This window comes from Sapajus apella, unplaced genomic scaffold (genome assembly GCF_009761245.1).
Source record: "Sapajus apella isolate SASKATOON/1434 unplaced genomic scaffold, GSC_monkey_1.0 scaffold105, whole genome shotgun sequence".
In the NCBI taxonomy this organism is placed as follows: domain Eukaryota; kingdom Metazoa; phylum Chordata; class Mammalia; order Primates; family Cebidae; genus Sapajus; species Sapajus apella.
In genome coordinates, this window is record NW_022437045.1 from 3,283,287 (window position 1) to 3,304,371 (window position 21,085).

The 21,085-nt window shown below is 37.0% G+C and overlaps 1 protein-coding gene across 3 annotated transcripts in view; it reads right to left on the reverse strand.

The window, feature by feature from the left end:
- Positions 1 to 21,085, reverse strand: part of OPRM1 (opioid receptor mu 1) — a 114,755-nt gene that overhangs the window by 83,685 nt on the left and 9,985 nt on the right. Inside the window, exon 1 of one of the 3 annotated variants that reach the window (XM_032258760.1) lies at positions 8,069 to 8,804. The exons of 1 other annotated variant lie outside the window; for it this stretch is intronic. In XM_032258760.1, the coding sequence (XP_032114651.1) occupies positions 8,069 to 8,358 (290 nt within the window). In that variant the 5' untranslated portion in view covers positions 8,359 to 8,804. Of the gene's footprint in view, positions 1 to 8,068; positions 8,805 to 21,085 lie in introns of those variants that run through there. One more of the 3 variants, XM_032258762.1, reaches the window with a different exon arrangement.

Sequence of the window (21,085 nt, forward strand, 5' to 3'; positions counted from 1 at the left end):
CCAGGATATGACTAATATCTGAAGGCAAATATTAAAACAATCTCCTATAAATTAAACAGAGAATGAAAGAGAGAGGGAGAAAGAGAATTTTGCTTTGCCTCACCTTTGCCAATCACGCTCTTAGGTGTTATGCATTCCTCACCCTTACGGAGGCAGCACATACTCTGACTTGGTGTTTTTTATTCCTTGTCTTTCCCTGTCACCAGGCCCCGGGGTCCACAAAACAGCAGGACTTTTTGCTTGGGGCTCCCTGTACAGTAAAAAGATCACTCCCCTTTCCCCTCTCCTTCCTGCGTTTCTGCTCAAACACGTGATGCTCGCCTGGTGGTTTCGGTGGGAAAAAAAAAAAAACGGAACACTGTGGGGTTGCACCTTTTCCTATGTGCCCTCTTGCCTATCCTCTAGAAGCATATGAATAAAGGCTTGACGGTAACTTTCAGTTTCACTTACCGGCCTAGTCATAAACACGACACCTGGTAGTTCAGCGTGCACTCGCCCTTTCTCCCTCTGACAGAACCTATTCGAGCTTATATAGAATCCAATAGGCTGTGATGGAACGGAAACCACGATTGTTTAGTTTTCTGGATGATTCCTCTTTTCCTCCAGATAGTATTGCTGGGAAAAACATGCTCTTGATAGTCATTGAAGTTGCCTTGGGACATTTTAGTACTAGAAAGGGTTTAAGATGTTTTTAGTCCAATTTACACATTTTTACAGACAAGGAGAGTGAGGCACAGAGTGCTTTTAATTTGAGTCACAACTGACACTTGGGGTCCTGAGCCAGGGCAAGGTTTTTCTTCCTTGTTGTTCTTCCTTTCTAAATTTATCTCTGAGAAATTGACAGGGAAAGAAAAATGTTACCTGAGGGAAGAAAGGATGGGTATGGAAAGGTGTTGCTTGGCAAACTCAATATATGATGCTTCTTGTGTATGACATTTCTTGCATTTGATACTTCAGCCTGCTTTTGAAGACTGAAATTTTCTTGAGCTCAATTAATCACAAGATACTCTTAAAGTTACTATATGGCATGAAATTAATGGAAAAGGGAGTGGTAGGGTTTTTTTCTTCTATCCTCAGATAATTTGCCAGAAGGCATAGGAGGCTTCATTTCTTTTATATAGCTCAGACAAATCTGCTTTTATCACCCTGAGCTCAAGAAGAAGTAAACTGAACACTGGGCATGATTGGTGCCCACTTCGTCTCCATTCAGCAAAACTTACCAGAAAAAGCCTTTCCTGAATCCCAAGGCAGGAACAAAAATTGGAAGAAAAGCTTATCGTATGAACTCTCTTGGTAGTTCTAGTTGGGGCTGCCTATTAGAATTTTTCTTATGAGATTTTGATAGTTAACGATAAGCCTTTATTGATAGGTCTATAAGAGCTCTATTTATTAACCAGATTTTACTGTGCTAACATACAGTGACCAATTATAAAACAACAGGAAAGATGCTCAGCAGAGCGTGAAAAATGACCTTGTGTGAAGGTGAATCATTTTGAATAGTGGTTCCAGGGGAGAGGAGTGGGGGACTAGAAGAGTAAACGAGGGAAGAGGGAAACAAGGCATGCTCTTGAGATGGTCATAATGTGGGTAAGACCTTCTGAGCGCCTTGTCATTGCACCTTCAGAATTGTAAACCTGAGAAGAGGGGAGTGAGGGTGGCATTTGTCCACAGGCTTCCACCTCCTGGTCAAGGGTTTTTCCATGTGGTGTTGCCTTCCCTGAAATTTCAAAGAGTGCCTTTGTGAGTGCCATGCTGATTCCTCTGGAGGGCAATTACTCCAACAGAGAAGCCTGAGGGCAGAATATAAATGATATTGATGCAGTCAAGGTGAAGTGTTTGGGCAAAACTGACTGCCATATCAGGGACTGAGGTAGAAGGCGAGGTAAAGGACATGAGGCGGGCACAAGAAGAATCTGAAACCATATGAAAGCCATTGCTTTCAAATTTTGCCCGGTGGAGCCCTAGAAATTCTATGAAGGCCCCTTGGGAACAGCACTGGCGGGAGGTATGGGTGCAAGGTAAGCAGTGCTCTTGGCCCCAACATATGATTACGTCTGGACGATTGTTCTGTGATCTGATTTATATATTGGGTCCCAAGTTCTTGAAATAAGTGTCTACATCTATACACAAGTTTGAAGACTGTTGTCCCATATAATTGTTTCAGTTAGATAAAGATTAAACTTAATGAGGATTAAAGACTTGAAATTCTAGTATTTTAAAATTATATGCTCTGTTTAATCTTGGTATTTACCCCTAGTACTTTTTTTAAAATTTAAAAAAATAGATCATTTTTTGTTTGAGACAGAGTCCCACTCTGTCCCCCACGCTGCAGTGCAGTGTTGCGATCTCTGCTCCCTGCAGCCTCTGCCTCCAGGTACACGCAATTCTTGTGCCTCAGCCTCCCAAATAGTTGGGATTACAGGTGTGCCCCATCTGGCCTGGCTAATTTTTTTATTTTTAGTAGACACGGGGTTTCACCATGTTGGCCAAACTGGTTTCAAACTCCTGACCTCGGGTGATCCTCCAGCCTTGGTATCTCAAAGCGCTGGCATTGTAGGTGAGAGCCACAGTGCCCAACCAAAAACTAGTATGTTTTAAAATCTTATATTGATGTACGTTATTTATCAAAATGAGCTCATTTTTTCTTACTTCTGACCTTAAAATATTAAGGTGAGAGTCAGACACCTGTAGGTGAGAGCCACAGTGCCCAATCAACACTAGTATATTTTAAAATCTAGTATATTTTAAAATCTCATATTGATGTATGTGATTTATCAAAATGAGCTTATTTTTTCTTGATGCTGACCTTCTAGGATTCCATTTAAGACAGTAGCTGAAAATAGTAGTTTCAACTACTGCCTTAAATGGAATCCTAGAAGAAATAACATTTTCAACTTTTATATGTAAGGGATCCTATTAGATGCTCAAAATCTCAAAGTGAATATTGTCGGCATTTATTATTTGAATACATGCAGACACCAATTAATTATTTTTATTTTCTTCTTAGTAGTAGAGACATTATTTATTTAAATTTATTAACAGATTTAGTTTTGTAGCAGCAGCTGAATTTTTTCTAAATATACCTAAACATTAATTAAAACACATAGTTTTCTTAATAAGTTCAGTTAAAAGTATTCAGAAGAGTTAATGGCCAGAATGTTTGTTTTATTTGACATCTATTTTCTAGCATTGGCCTACTGGAACTACAACAACTTGGGGTAATTAGGGAAATTATGTGTTTAAGCTTAAACATATGATACCAATTATAAAAAGTTTTGAGAACATACAAAAACACTTACTACATATGTGAGTTTCCATATGTTTACTACATATATGTGTTTCCATATATAGTAAATTTTTGAAAACGTGTTTGTGAATACTCACCACTAAATTTATGATAGTGGTAGTTTCATTGAAAGAGGGGTAATGGGAGCAGAGAAGAGACTTCAACAGTTTCTGTCTATCTATCTGCCTATCTATCTATCTATCTTATTGTCTATCTATCTCTCAATTATCCATCCATCCATCCATCCATCCTATAAGAGAAAAGTTGCTCTGTAATTATACATTTTTTATCTTTGGAGATGTTTCATAAAATATCAGATAGGTCATTCTTTCAAGAAAGAAAAGAGAGAGGGAAGAATATTAAAAAACTCGTTGATTGGTAATGCCATGCAAATGACAAAGACACAGCTTATAACCAAGGAAAGTAAAAACAATTTAGTGTGTTTAGGGGACATGGAACAAGAGTTGTTCTCCTCTGAATGAGTATCTATATGGAAAATAGCAAATAAAGCTCAAACTGTAATAGTTTCAAGAAGCTTTCCCTTACTAAGTGAAAGGCATGCAATTGAGTCTTTTTTAATATAAGCCATTAAATTAAGAATTGAATTTTATTTAGTGTTTTCCTCTTTAAATTCATCCTCTAAGATATTTTGTGAATTTTGAAATAGTAAATTTTATTAATATTTCAGTTTTCTGAATAAATATTATCTTTTCATTTTATGAATATTACTAATGGTCATATTTAGTGATATGTGCATTCAAATTGATTCAAATATATATGTATGTGTGTGTGAATAAATGTACATATATATATATACACACACACATACACACATATCCTTAAATTAGATAAAACATTATCATTCACTAGTTTCTAGCTACCTAAATCTGGATTAAGTTTAAAAACTTATACTTCTGTTTCAATCAAGTATAATTGATCATTTTAAAATTTAAACCTGAATCAAATATTTAGTATAGAACAAGTATAGGTTTCCAGGACTTTTAATAAAATCAAAAATACTTGTTAGGAAGGAGAAATTACAATAATGTCTTGCATGTATTTAAATGTCCTTCTCTGGTAATTAATTATGTTGAGCAGTTATCTAACCAAGTTAAGAAATAATCTTTAAAGTGAAGACACTATTACTTGGCACTCTTCATTTGAAATTTACTGGAATGATGGTTTATACAGCCCACAGAGATCTTGAAGTTTCTAACCCTCCACTCTTCACGTGTCTATGCATACCATGTTCATAGCTACATGAACAAACCTTGGGAAAAGAATCTCACAATAAACACAACCTGGGTCTGTATTAGTTTTTGCAGTTTTGGGTAATTTTATAGTTTGGTTCAGTTATTACATATTTTTAATAAGTGAAACATCTCTGGTGGCTGTAACTTTTTGTTTTGATTTTTTTTCTTTACTGTTCCTGACAATGACATACTATCATCCCCTTTTAAGTGATTGCTACTTTTTATAATATTTTAATCATATTTTCTAAAATCTTTGCGATAATTTTCATATTTTCAAAAATCTTTGTGATAATAATCATATTTTCTAAAAATACAATCATTCTTTTTCTTTAAAACCAAAAATGATTTCACATGATGGTTACTGATAACATTTTCATCATCTGTATTTAAAATCTTTAGAACATATAACAATTTCTCCTTTCCTCCCTAGTATTTCTTACAGTAGCCTTGTTTAAAAATCTCATTTAAGTCATACTACTTAATAACGTTTTTGATGAAGGGATGATGATGATGGTGTTGGAAACAAAATCAAAGAGTTAACCACAGCGTCCATGTTAGCCATTATTCTTGTTGTTGTTGCCATAGCCATCTGAGCTTCATGATTCACTCAATGTACTAAAGCATTTTAATAAATATTACCTTAATATAATCTGAAAACTGTAACTGCGTGATCATTCAATAGTATTTTTTTTTTGAATTTTAAATAGGGAAGGAAGTGAGCATTTCTCCTGAATACTTAATAGATGCTACATTATATCCAGCCTTTTAGAAGAACAATACATCCCTGAACTTATCATTTTGTAGTTTAAACACCGCAGCTTGGAGACAGTCAGTTAAATATTCTCGGCTGTTGAACAATGAGAACACATGGACACAGGGAGGGGAGCACTACACACTGGGGTCAGTTGGGGGGAAATAGGGGAGGGACGGTGGGGGGTGGGAAGCTGGGGAGAGATAGCAAGGGGAGAAAAGCCAGATGTAGGTGATGGGCAGGAAGGCAGCAAATCACACTGCCACATGTGTTCCTATGCAACAATTTTGCACGTTCTTCACATGTACCCCAAAACCTAAAATGCAATAAAACAAATAAATGGGAAAAAAAAATATTCTCGGCTGAATAGACATACTTGCTTCAATCCCCAGATGCTTTTCCTGTCACTTCATCTGTCACTAACCTGCCCATTTTTCTGTTTCACAGTCACATTCTGAGAGGGTTACCTGACCCTGCAATTAAAGCCCAATCTGCCACAGGTGGGTGTCTAGGATGACCTTTCAAATAGTACTGCATTTTGTAAGAACTTTCAGTACTGAAAATAAAGCATAATATCATGTTCTCAGTAAGATGCACTGTCACCATCTTTCTCTAAGTCAACAAGAGGCCAGAGGTAATGCCTTTAAAACTAACTCACCCAACCGGCAACCTCCTCTATACTGGAATAAGACCTATCTGCTCATTTCACAGCCAGTTGTCAGTCTATTGGCTCTCTCTGTATATGAAAGCATAAATTAAAGAGAAGAAAAATGAGGAAGGAAAATGCCAAGGAGAAGCAATGAAAAGGAATAAAATATTATGTTTCAGATGGCAGGATTCCTAGATGCTTTGGTAATTTCTGTTTCATGCATTTTCCCTCCAGGATTCCATACAGAATTTGGGGATGATTTGCTATTCCCAAGTTATTATTGCTATATCAACCCACTCTGTCAACCTAATAGTTGAATTAACTCAAATCATGATTTGCCAGCATAATAAACTCAAAATTACGTTATCAAGGAAAGATTCAGTGGCAATGAATTAATGAACATCTGTTCTTAGAGAAAATCATTTACATGTTCTGTGCCTCAGTTTACTTAGCACAGATAATCTCTAGAGTCCCTTGTAGTTTGATTAGTTTATGATTCTATGAATTTCTTATAGAATAAATGAAAAATATATTTTCTTTTCACAAAGCAGGCCTTTAATTATAACTTTTATCGTCATAACTGCAGAATGAGACTTGGTTTTTAATCTTTAATGTGAATCATTGTATTGAATTACTTAAAGTAAATGTTTTTAAAAATAAATTTTTCCATTTATCTTCTTGCATTTTTCCTTCTGTTGTTAGCCTTCCTCTCAATAGATGGTGCTCTTTTCTCAGAGACAATACTTATCTTATTCCTCATGAAAAGATCAGGGAAATTAGCTTTACTCTTTAAAAATCATTAATTAAAGAATTCAGACACATGAGTGGAAAGAATTGCTTATAAGCAATTTGCAGCATCTTGGTAATAAAAGCATACCAGGGAGAGCAATTGTTAAATGATTTAAGAGGTCCACTCAAACCTGCAATACTTGCTGAATAGGTGAAATATTGTAACTAAAGGTGAAAATGCCATGTTCCCTACATACACATACCCCGGTTAAAAACAAAAAACAAAAAACATCTAACTAGGAGCCATTTTAAAGTGTTAAAATATTTATCTTCTTTAACAAAAACAGATATATGACATTTCACATTCACATGTAGTATTTGAATATACACATCAACACCAACACAATCAGTATCAATCACAATCAATATTGAGAGCTTGCACACTCTGCTAAATATAGGTGGAAGATCTGAGTAAACAGAAAGTGGTCCACAATTCTTTTGAATTAATTTTACCTGATAAGAACACTTTGTTTAGAGCACCCATCACAACTTTCTGTATAAGAGTTTCTATAGTTTCTAATGTGGAATTATGGTGCTTTTGGTCACTCCTAATTAGCTCCAACTTGTGGAGGCATTGAAATACAGCCATGCCCTGTGGTTCTCCTGAACCACCCTACCCATTCCAGATGCAGTTTGTGACTTAGGCAAGCTGAAGCTACCAACGGCAAACTAGTCTAGGCAACACAGCTGTCATGTTTGTTATAACAGAACAAAACTACCATAGAGAGATGCCAGGAAAACTTCCTTTATCTAGTGTTGCCTCAGGATGAAAGGAAGAGTTGGGTAAGGGTTGCTATGGCAGGGGAGCAGAAAGGGTGGGGTTGTGGTACAGGGAAGTACTGAACCAGCAGAAGTAGGAAAGTTGCCAAGGTTTATCTCAAAACAACTGAGAAGACTTGTGTCTGACCACCCTCTCCCCGCCTCCCCCCAATCAAATTTGGGAAAGAATTTCTCTCCCATTTTTCACAACTTACTCTTTCCATAGCTCCTGCAAAGGGACTGAGTGTAAGACTCTGACAAGAGCTCTCCTTGCTCAGCATATGGAAGAGCTCTAAGTCTACACTTATCTTCACCCCCACCCCTAGACCTTTGTAGCTTTTACCAAAGCAACTTCTCTGCTTCTGAAATTTTGGAGTATTTCTTTAGCAATTGGAGAAATATAGAAAAGTAGGTTTTTGCACAGAAATAGCAATCACTGTCCGTGGTCACCTCCAGAGTTTCCCCGGCTTACCTCCCCTCTCTCATCCTCCCGCCCAAGATTGAGCCCTAGGGGTCAGGTATCTCTTTGCACCCCCGTGAGCCTCTGAATCCTCCGCTTGGAACCCCGGCGCCTTCCTTACCTGACAATCACATACATGACCAGGAAGTTTCCGAAGAGCCCCACCACGCACACGACGGAGTAGAGGGCCATGATGGTGATGGCCGTGATCATGGAGGGGCTGCCGGTCGGAGGGCAAGGGCTGTCGCTCCCGCCCAGGTCGGTGCGGTTCGGACCGCAGGGGTCGGACAGGTTGCCATCTAAGTGGGACAAGTTGACCCAGGAACCAGGGCTGGGCGCTGGGGAGCAAGTGGAGGGCGCCAAGGGATCAGTGCAATTGCTGGCGTTCGCGGGGACTGCGCTGCTGTCCATGGTGCTGCCGGCCGGCCGGGCACCGCAGTGCGAGGGAGCCAGGAGCACCAGGACTTTTCGGGTTCCAAGCGCCTCAGCCGCTTCCTTTCGCCGCTGCCACAGCTCTTGCTATTTCTTACAGAGGCCAGTCCTGGAGGAGCCAGAGAGGAGCGTCAGGCGGAGGGGACCGAGCTGAGCATCTGACATTCTCCTCTGCCTATACCCCCCTCCCACCTTAGTAGTTCAGAGAGGCTCATCCCCGACCCCGCGCGGTGGCTGCGGTAGGGGAGGGTGGGCCAAGAGGGATTCGGAGGCTGGAGGGGAGGGAGGAGAGAAAAGGGGTGGATTTTGCGCAAAGCGATCCAAGGAGTCGGTCTCCTCACTGGGCACTCTTCCGTGCAAACACATCTAAGGGAGGGAGGGAGAGAGAAGGACTGGGGAGAGAGACAGAGTTAGTTTTTGGCAGCAGTGCAAAATAAGAAAGGGGGCTAACATCACTCCATTTTCCAGCTCTTTTTTCTCCTTATAATCTGGCAGGGAATACATTGGCTTGGTGAAGCCCTAACAACCCTAAAACCCCAATGCTCTTTCATCTCTACTGCCAATTTTGATTATTTGGGAGTAGGGGGACACACAATCTTCTTTTGCAGTCCTTGTTGCTAACATCTAAGAAGAGGTAATAATGTTTTTCCAATTTTCTTCCCTACCGACTTGTTGGAAACAACAGCGAACCTCTATTATCTGAAAAATAAATGAGAAACAAATAAACTTTTGTGGAGAAAACCTGTTCCCCGCTTTCCCCAGTTTCTCTTAGGGTGAAGCTCTGTTTGCCTATGATTTTGTCTTAGTGGGGAAGAGGCACAAGAACTGGTTACAGAAATCAGAAGGTTGTGGCATCCAGTAAAGTCGGCTAAAGATAATGTTGATCTTTCACATCTTAAATCTCATAGACCTGTTTGGAATTATTTATCCTTGTTAACTCCAGACTTTCTCGATAGGCATATGCTTCTGAGAAGAAGGTTGTTAACACCAAACAAAATTTGCATTCAGTCTGTTTTCTAGTGTAGGAATTCTAGGAAGAGCCACATGGCATATGGAATTAGAGTGGCCTGCAACAAGATCCTTGAGGAGCATGGATATGTTTTTGAATTTTATGCCTTACTTTAGAAGTGAGGTATAAAAAAAGAACTTACTCTTTGTATTTACAAATTTGTTTATAAAATAGAAGTTCACTAGTGCTTTTATTTTATAAACAAATTTGTAAATACAAAGAGTAAGTTCTTTTTTTTGTAAAGTTAACACCAGTTCTGAAGTAGTTCTCATTTCTGTATGTGTATATATTTGTGCATGTATCTATCTTTTGACCATAAACATTGAAAATACATATTCCCAGTTGGTCTTGAAAAGTGAACTGCACTCTTGGGAAGCATGGAAGGAAGACGTTGAAAGAAATATTTAATTCCAATATTATTTTTAGGGATTTAGCTTAGAAACAGATAACTCATAGGTAAACTCAATTAATCATAGGCTATTTTGCCAATGTTGAGTATTATTTTTATCCTCTTACATTAAAGGATATAATTTTCACAATAAAATGTTACAGAGGTTTCCTAAAGACTAACAAAAACACCTTAAAACATCTCCTTCCATGAACTAATGTAACAATTCTCTTATACTGAGCTGAAATTTGTCTGCATGCATTCAGTTCCTTTGTGCTTAGGTCATGTGGAATACAAGACACAGTGTAATAATTCCTGGCCTTGAAGTCAAATCATTTTATGAATCAGCTTTGTAACTTTGTAGCTGTATGAATTTGGATATGTTACTTTACCTTATAGGATGACAGTTTTCTCACTAGTTAAAAAAAGGGGGTTTGGGCTAGTAATATCCAACCTCATATGTCTGTTAGCAGGATTAAATGAGTATATATTGCAATAGTGATTGGTTAATAAGTGATAACTCATTACCATTATACTTCATGTCTTTGAAATCAACTGAGTAGTCTCCTATGCAAGTTAAACATTAGTATCCTTCAGTTGTTTCTTATAAGATGTAGTTCTGAGATCTTTTAGTGTTCATCCATTCTCATTATAGTTTGTCTATCTGCTCTTAAACTACAGCTCCAGTGTTAAAAATAATGATCTACATTTGCCCTGACCAAAAAACAAACAACAAAAAGAAACCGAGCCAAATTATAAACTTTATCTTTCCACCAGTAAAATAAAAGTTCCATTTTTAAAAAATTTTTGTTTTTTGTTGACATTGCTGTCTCAACTCTCCTTAAGTTTACCAATAACAAAATTCCTAACCACCATGCAAGTCAATTCCACAAATACTAAAGATCTGCTTCGGACTAGTTGCTATGATGGGAGCTGGAATTTAAAAAGATGGATACAACTGTTCTTGATTACAGAAGCTTTATTCTTATGCCTGGTGAATACTGTGTTTCATCTCCTATAAATTCATAGTTGCTTTGGAAGGAGCTTAGTACAACACTATAGACTTTTTTACTTTTAAGTTACATCTTGTTAGATCCAGTTCATAATTCTTATCCACCAAGATCTTTTGGAATGGTGATTCTGTCATCTTTTGTATGTATTTTGTAATATACCTTTTTTTACTCTCCTAGGTTTGTAATCTGTCTAATAAGGTTCTTAAGGGAGACCTGCTCACTAACACAGTACTTAATAAATAGTGGACTCCCTCCCTCATTCTCTGTGTTTCTTTCTATATTAAATATATATGAATATGCATGTGCATAATATTTGAATTCAATTGAAGAAATAGTGTATATTTTATGCCATTATCTATTTAATAAAATAATCTAGGTGAATTTTTAATGATACAACTTGAAAGTAAAACACCTTCATGGGAAATCCTTAATGAATTTTGTCCTTTTTGACTCAATATAGTGTGTTAACCAACCAGGATTTAACTGCATAGACTTATGAACTAGGCATATGCCTTTTCTTCTAGAATTATAGACAAGGAGCAACCCAATTCCCATTGCACTTTTCTAGAAACAGTTGTTTTCTATTCTGTTTTGTAAAGAAATTCAGTTGCTTTTTAGAGCAGGAATTGAACTTTACGCTTCATCTTCTCAGCTGAGATTGATGTTTTCCTTTTCTGTTGGTCTCTATGATGTTCTGCTGAGAATAGTTTTTCTCCTTCTATTTTGAATATAAAATCTTCTGGTTATCATTGCGTGTCCTTCCTTAAGTTGTATTAACATTTATATCTCGGTATCTTCCATCCATTTAATGTACAATTTGGGAAACCGCAGAACAAATTTAATTTTCTTTCAAATGTATTGACAACCTTGAGAAATCTAGAGAACTGTTGCAGACATAATAAATTAATATCACTTACTATGTAGTATAAAAAGACCTCAATTTCAAGCTTTTTTAATTTCAGAGTTGCCCTGTGGTATATTCTCCCTTTCCTCCATTACTGTTCATTTCCTACTCAAGTGGTCTGAAGTCTATTGTGAAAGCTCAATCTCTCATAAAATGACATGGACTGTAAATAAATGAGTCAATTTATTAGAAACCTAATTATTTTATACAGTATTGATCCCAAGCATATAATCTTTTATTTCACTAAGTCTTAATATGTAATCTGTACAATTGAAATATCTGTCTTTTTGTTGATGCTTCTTGCTTAGCACAGGCTTTCTATTTGAAGTAAGAATATTTTATTATCCATTTAGATTTAACATTGCTATCAAACACATATCTTGCAACCTTTTTCACAAAAATTATTTGTTTCAAAGCAGTGTATTTATTCATACCATGGATGAATCCCAGGAAAGTGCTAAAAGTCACTTCTCTTTGAATTTCAACACCTATTGGCTTAGTTATTCATAGAATTGCCATCATCCTACACTTAGTTTAATAGCTTAGTCCTGATTCTGTTGAGAGTGGCTGTTAATGGAACACATGATTAATGGCTGTTAATGAGGAACACAGGCATAAATGCTATGCAGGAAACAATTACAGCAGTTTGAAGCTCAGAAGAAGGGACATCCAAGGTTTCATTGGAAGAACATTTTATGTATTTGTTTATAGCTATCTCTATGTTATCTAACATTTAAATGTGCGTAGCTAATGAGAATGCAAATGCATTGTAATACAGTTTTATCCTTGATCACTGGATTGTTGCATACATATCAATGAAAATGGAATAGGCACTCTTTATTTGCATGGCAGAAAATAAATAAGTAAATGAAAGCAAAAAACTCCTCACACCAACTTCTACCCAACAAACCTGAAACAAAGGCATCTAGAATAAAGTGGATAAAAGCCCTGGACTTTTGATAAAAAAAAAAAAAGTAGTTCAAAATCTAGACTCAACTATTTACTTCCTTGTGACTTATTAAATTACATTTGATTTTCTTTTCTGTAAAATAAAAACATGAGAATCAACTTCACAGAGGGTTTATAGGATTACACACATATGAAAGAATTTATCCTTTGTCTTTTGGCTTTTTATATCCTGTTGTATGTGGCCTAGAAATTAGCAGGAAGAATTCTTATAAATATTACACTGTGTTTAGTAGTATGGAATTGACCTTAAACAACCTGATTTTTTTAAGGATCTGAAGGTGGTATCTAGGGTTCAACTAAATCAACTCTTTTGAAAATTTATACCAACAACTAGTTTAAAGGATACATAGGGTTAAATGTCTTTCTAAAACCCGGAACCTCATTTCTGTGCAAGTTTTGCTCTTCAGTTTCCAGTTACAGAGGTTTGCCATTACCCTAGTACAGCCCCTTATCACTTTCTATTTAGATAAACGGTTGTCAGATGTTTCAGTCTCAGGACTCTTTGCACATTTAAAAATTACTGAGCATCCAAAAAGCTTTTCTTTATGTAGATTATCTTTATCACAGTCGATCATATTAGAAATTAAAACTGAGAGATTTATAAAAACAATTCTTTATCATTATATTTTAAATAACAAAAACACACCTATTACATTTAAACATGAATATTTTCTAGGAAAAAGCAATCCTATATTTTTCCCAAACAAGAAAATATTTAGTGAGAAGAGTGGAATTGTTTTACATTATACAATTCTTTTATTATTGTTCTTTTTATTATACTTTAAGTTCTGGGATGTATGTGCAGAACATGGAGGTTTGTTACCTAGGTCTACACGTGTCATGGTGGTTTGCTGCACCCATCAACCCATCATTTACATTAGGTATTTTTCCTAATGCTATCCCTCCCCGACTCCCCAATCCCCTGACAGGCCCCAATGTGTGATGTTCCCCTCCCTTTGATCACGTATTCTCATTGTTCAGCTCCCACTTATGAATGAACACATGTGGTGTTTGGTTTTCTGTTCCATTCTAGTTTGCTAAGAATGATGGTTTTCAGCTTCATCTATGTCCTTGAGAAGGACATGCACTCATTTTTTCTTCATGGCTGCATAGTATTCCATGGTGTGTATGTGCCACATTGTCTTTTTCCAGTCTATCATTGATGGGCATTTGGGTTGGCTCCGAGAATTCTTTTAATGTTTGTTTTAGAAGAAGGCAATTGGATTCTCATATCTGCATCTGCATTCAATCAGTTGCAATACATTGTTTAGTTGAAGTACATGAACAGAAATACGGACTTATAATTACATATATGTGTTTGGAAAAAGGAAGATTATCTTAACAGCCTTTACAAATAATTGTGGATATTTTTCTTTAAACTAAACCTAAACATAAGAAGTGCTAGTTTTTTAAGGGTTAGTTAGTATGTGGAGATTAAAAGCACATTAATGAATTTTTTTTGTACTTTGGCATGTTTAATTCGATTGATCTGTCTTCCACTTTGAATGAATCTGCTACTCCTGCATGGTTTTATAATAGATGCATTGATCATTTAGAAAACACTAGTTCACTGCATTATGTCACTTTCCAAATGGTAAAACATGTCGTTATAAAATAGCAACAAATCACATTTGTTCATATTACAACTGTTCTTACAGGAAATTTCTTCCAATATTGGGATGTTGTTAAGCTCCCAGTAGGGGAAAATTTTCCAAGTTCCAACTTCTCTTGAAAGCCTAAACTTAATCATTGGTAATAGACATTTTTAGTTTTCCTTGAGGTGATACATTCAGTTCTTTCATTTCAGGAAGATATCTGCCAAACGCAGAATTCCAGATAAATGTAGTTTATTGTTTAGTCATTCTTTAAACAAAAATAATGATCCACCGAAAAGGTGGTTAGTCAGTTCACAGCTCAAACAGTCATGCATGTGCTCTTCCTTGGGACAAGCATCCTACTTTGTTTGCGGCAGAAGCTTATGTGTCCTTCCCATTTCATCACACACCGATTTAAACAGACGTACTCACAGGCCAAGATGTAATCAAATTAGTACCTTACTGATCTATTAATTATATTTTTTAAAATGGAACGTCTTTTGTATTTTTATTCTGTATGTGCGTGTCTGTGAAGAGTACAGTGACCCCTAGTACGGCATGGGGTTACTGTCTCGATTCCTGCTGAGGTCTCAGCAGTTGAAGTCACGATTGCTTATGCGCCATTCATGCAAAAATTCAATATGGTGAAAAAACCATTTAACTTTCTATAATTGTTATGAAAATTGTTTTGACCTCGTTGATCCATTGAAGGAGTGAGTCTTAGAGATCCCATCAATCCAGACCACACTTTCAGAAGCATTGGTTTAGGTCACTATAATAATGTCTCACTTCTTTCTTTTGTTTCCTTTTACTCCATTGAATATTTGTGCCAGTGCCATATAACTCTTTCTAAAATCACTTGAGCAGATCACAATCACTCCTTTGCATTATAGCCTCCAATGACTCTCCAAAAAAAAAAAAAAAAAAAAAAGAAAATCGTATGAACCTGCATTCTTATCTCTGTACTAATGTCTGTGCTTCCTTTCTCTTGGTTCTCTTTTCTCATTCCCCCTCCCTGAATTTCATGCTCCAGGGACCACAGAGAAAGCAGTGGGGGAACCACCTTTCTAGCACTTTAATTCTGCTTTCAAACCATTGCACATCTGCCTTTGTGTAACAGACTCTCGGTGGTGTTAATATCACAGAACTCTTCCATTTTCATTAAAAACCGGCACTTTACTCATGTTTTCATCACTGACCCAAGGCCTGCCTTCAATTTTCTCTGTTTTTCTCAGCTGCACTTTCTCCTCCTCCACACTTTAAAATCTGGCCTTTATTTCAGAGGACATTAGGGACTTCCCTAATGTTAAGTCTATTGGTGTTTTAGTCTTTACTTTATAGCATCTTTCTTTTTGATATTCTTTATTATCTCTACCTTCTGTAACTTATTTTTTTCAAATTATTTCCCCACCCTGTCCATTTCTTTTGGTTTATCTTAATGCTTTCTTCTTCCTTTGCTTGCATTTTAAATGTTGATGTTTTCCAGCATTCTCTCTATTATCCTTTTTGACGTGCTCTTAAGTAATCTCAAATAATTCTTGTCTTGATTTTAATCTGTATGTTGACCAATCCAACCTACATCTCTAGCTCTGTTGTTCTCTAAAGCTCCAGATTCTAATACAGATAAGTTAGGTAGACATTTCCACTTAAATAACTCATGAGCACTGGAAATACGACATGCCCAAAGCATTTTCACCTTCTTAGCCAAACATAGTTTTCTTAATGGCATCACCATCTGCTGAGTTCCCCAAGGCAAAAATCTGGCAGTCTTCCTCGGCCTTCTAGGTAGGCAGCACTACGGTTCAGTGGTTAGAAATATACACTCTGGACAGGGTGAGGTGGTTCATGCCTGCAATCCCAGCATTTGAGAGGCAGAGGTGGGAGGACTGCTTAAACCCAAGATCTAAGACCAGCGTGGGCAACAATGCAGCATCCCATCTCTACAAAAACAAAATATTTTCCAAGTGTTGTGGTGCACACCTATAATCCTAGCTACTTGGTAGGCTGAGGTGAGAGGATCACTTGAGCCCAGGAGGGCAAGGCTGCAGTAGGCTATGACTGTGCCACTGCACTCCAGTCTGGGTGATAGAGAGAGACCCTAACTCTAAAAACAGTTTTAAAATAAGTATAAACTCTCATGCCCCATTTCTTGCTAAAATCTTGTTTTAATCACAGGCAAGTGGTGTGACTATGGACAACTTAATCAATCTGTTGATGGCCTGATATTTTCATTTATAAAATTGGGTTTTCAATCGTGCTTACTTTATAGGACTTTTATAGGTATGAAGAAAATCACAGGCCATTCTCACTGCCTTTCCCACATTCAATTACCATGATTGCTGATTCTACTTTTTGGTATCATGTTTGAGTTCAGACTTTCACGGCTTATAAAGAGTGGTACAGTTTGCTCTTAACTGATCTATCCTCCTCCATGTTCATCCTATACACTGTAGTCAAAAAGAGATTAAAAAATGGAAATCAGACTGTGTCCTTGCTGATCATGCTTGTTGGCTCCCCATAATTTATAGGATAAAGTTAAATCTCCTGACTTCTAAGGTCCTTCAGGACAAACTCTTCTAGCTGTATTTCTGGATACCCACTGTTTGCTCCTAGCTCCCCATGAATCCTGAACAGCTTATAATTCCCTTTACTTGCCATGTTCTTTTTTCTCTGATTTTGCTCATTTTTTCCCTCTAGCACACAGTAGATACTTAATAAACATTTTATTTTTACTTTTCTGAGATGGAGCCTCACTCTGTCACCCAGGCTGGAGTGCAATGGCATGATCTCGGCTCACTGCAACCTCTGCCTCCTGAAGTCAAGCAATTCTCCTTCCTCAGCCTGACAAGTAAGTGGAATTACAGGCATGTGCAAGCATGCCCATCAATTTTTTTTTTTTTTTTTTATTTTTAGTAGAGAGAGAGTTTCACCACGTTGGTCAGTCTGTTTTCAAACTCCTGACCTCAAATGATTTGCCCTCACAGTCTCCCAAAGTGCTGGGATTACAGGCATGAGCCACTGCACCCAGCCAATAAACATTTCTTGACTCACTGTAAGGCACTGGTTCTGTTGACATTCTAGACTGGCGGTTATGTAATGTTGCAGCTCCTCAGTCTTTTTTGTAGCAACTGATTGCCATGAGAGTGGTGCAGATTCAAACGCTTGGTTCATTCTAGACAAATGCAACAGAGCAGCTCAAAACTTAATGACCTGTGTCAAACAATCAGTGATGTTTCCCTTTAAGCACCTTTAGTAAAATAATAATTTAAAATTATCCAAATACCAATATTTTATGTTAACAGTAAGAGACTGTATTTTCGAAATGAGATTTAAGGAAATGTGAGCTGCTCATAGAGCTTTTGGTGGGATTAAACTATCATAGAAAATTTTATTTTTTTCATTGCTTTAAATGTAAAATTAAAGCAAACTTCTAATGTAACCTTATAGTTTAAGTTACACTTTGATTCTTTGTGGCTGAATTCTCTGCTTCTTATCCTGGATTATGTATTCTAGGTTTCATTTTCATCCATTAGCATGTTTAGAGAGCAGTGCTAGTGTAACTTGCCTTTGTGTTTGTCTGTTCTGTGACTGTTTCATGTAAGAATAATGAAAGCAATCCATGTATTTTAATGTTGTTTACCACTTTGGATCTTTCTCATCTTCATAGAATGTTTCCTCTTTTCAGTGAAGAGATTGCAAAAGTTGATATAGAACAACGTTTATTACCCAAATTTCTTTCTTAATCTCTGTACTTTCCAAATCTTATAGGGGAAAATATAACCAATAAAAAATAATTACTACAGAAATGTTTCAAGACATAGTACAATAAGATATAAATAGAAACTACAAAATCTTAAAAAGTAGGGGGACAAAGTTAAGGTTTAGAGTTTTTGTTTTCTTTTTGCTTGTTTATGCAAAAAGTGTTATTTGTTATCACATTAAAATAATGGTAACAAGATAGTATTTGCAAGCCTCATGGTAACATAAACTCCCCCAAAATACAAAGAATACACAAAAAAATAAAAAGCAAGAAACAAAACCATATCACTAGAGGAAAAAAAAGGAAAATAAGACCACAAAACAACCAGAAAGCAAATAAACAAATGGCAGGATGATTTCTTACTTATAAATAATAATGTTGAATATAAATGGACTAATCTCTTCAACCAAAACATAAAGAGTGCCTGAATGGATGAAAAATCAAGACCCGCTGATCTGTTGCCTAAGACAAGCAAACTTTACCTATAAAGAGACACATAGATGGAAAACAAAAAGATAGAAAAAAGGTATTCCATATTAATGGAAACTGAAAAAGAACAGGAGTAACTATGCTTGCATCAGACAAAATAGATTTCAAGACAAAAGCTATAAGGAGAGATAAAGAAGTTTACTGTATATAAAGGGGTCACTTCAGCAAGCAGATATAACAATTTCAAATACATTTGTACCCAACATTGGGCACCCAGATATATAAAGCAAATATTGTGAGAGCTAAAGAGAGATAGGCCTCAATATAGTAATAGCCAGAGACTTCAACAGCCAACTTTCAACATTAAACAGATTTTCCAGACAGAAAATCAACAAACAAACCTCAGAGTTAATCTGTACTATAGACCAAATGGACTTAATACTTACAGAACAGAGAGATCCAAGATGGCTGATTAACAGCAGCTCAGGATTGCAGCTCCCAGTGAAAGCGCAGAGAGTGAGTGGACGCTGTATTTCCAGACGGATTTTTATTGCCCACAGACCAGGAGATTCCCAGGCAGAGGAGCCCCACGGGTCACCAGTGCGACTCTTTTGGCCAGCGCGGCTGTTTTGCCGGCACCTCAGCATGGAGGTTCTCAATACAAAATACGCGGGACTGGGTGCCCTTTCAGCTGGCGAGTGGAGCTCCAGGAGGGCAGAGTCGCCCATTCAGCTGATTAGAAAGGGGACTGAGATGGTGAGCCAGGCCAGGAGATTCCCGGGCAGGAAAGTGCCATGAATCTCAGAGCCACTGTTTCAGCCAGTGCAGTGGGTCACCGCACTGGAAATCACACAGCAGCTCTAAATCAACAACAGAGCCCTCAGCTCAGCACTTGAGTTCCTATAAAGGACAGACTGTCTCCTCAAGGAGCTCCCTGGCCTCCATATACTCAAAGAATCACCTCATAAAGGAGAGCTCAGACTGACATTTGGCGGATATCCTTCTGGGACAAAGACAGCAGAAGAAGAAACTGGTAGCAACCCTTACTGTTCTGCGGCTGCTACAGGTGATCCCCAGGCAAGCAGGGCTTGGAGTGGACCTCAGCAGTCCTACAGCAGAGGGGTCAGACTATTAGAAGGAAAACTAAGAAATGGAAATAACTTTATTATTAACAAACTGGACGTCCACTCAGAGACCCAATCTGAAAGTCAGCAACTACAAAGATGACAGGTGGATAAATCCACAAAGATGGGAAGAAACCAGTGCAAAAGGCCAAAAACACCCAAAATCGGAATGCCTCTCCTCCTACAAGGGATCACAACTCTTCATCAGCAAGTGGACGAGGCCTGATGGAGAATGAGTATCAGTTGATACTGAAAAAACACATTTGATAACATTCAATATCCATTTATAATAAAAACCCTCAAAAAACTGGGGATAGAAGGAATATAACTTGACATAATAAAAGCTATATATGACAACCCCCCGGTTATTATCATATCAAATGGGGAAAAACTAAAAGCCTTTTCTCTAAGATTAGGAGCATGAAAGGAATTCCTATTTTCACCACTGCTATTTAACATAGTACTGAAAGTACTAGCTAGAGCAATCAGACAAGAGAAAGAAAGTCCATCCAAATTGGAAAGGAAGAAGTCAAATTATCATTGTTTACAGATTATATGATCTTATATTTGGAAAACTCTAAGGACTGAACCAAAAAACAATTCGAACTAATCAACAGATTTAGTGAAGTTTCAGGATACAAAATCAACATACAACAATCAGTAGCACTTCTATATGTCAACAGTGAACAACCTGAATAAGAAATCAAGAAAATAATTCCATTTACAATAACCACAAGTAAAATTAAATACTTAGGAGTTAACCTAGCCAAAGAAGTGACAGATGTCTATAATAAAAACTATAAAAAGTAATAAAATAAATTTAAAAGGACACCAAAAAATGAAAAAGATTCCATTTTTATGCATTAAAAGAATCAACATTGTTAAAATGTCCATGCTACTGAAAGCAATCTATGAATTTAATGCAATTTACATGAAAATCCTAATGACATTCTTCAGAGAAAGAGATATTATAGTCCTAAGATTTATATGAAACCGTAAAAGACCCAGAATAGCCAAGGCTCTCTTGAGCAAAAAGAACAAAACTGGAGGAATCATATTACCCTACTTCAAATTGTATTGCAGAGCCAAAGTAAACAAAATAGCATGGTACTGAAATTAAAACAGACATATAGACCAATGGAACAGAATAGAAAACCAGAAACAAATCTATGTACACACTTACAGTGAACACGTTTTTGACAAAGGTGCCAAAAACATACACTGGGGGAAAGACAGCCTCTTCAATAAATGGTGCTGGGAAAACTGGATATCCATAAGCAGAAGAATGAAACTAGACCCTTATCTCTCACCATATACAAAATTCAAATCAAAATGAATTAAAACCTTAGTCCTTGAACTATGAATCTACTACCAGAAAACACTGGGGAAACTTTCAAGGCTGCTGGTCTGTGCAAAAATTTATTGAGTAATACTCCACAAGCACAGGGAACCAAAGCAAAAATGGACAAATATCAAGTTTAAAAGCTTCTTCACAGTAAAAGAAACAATCAACAA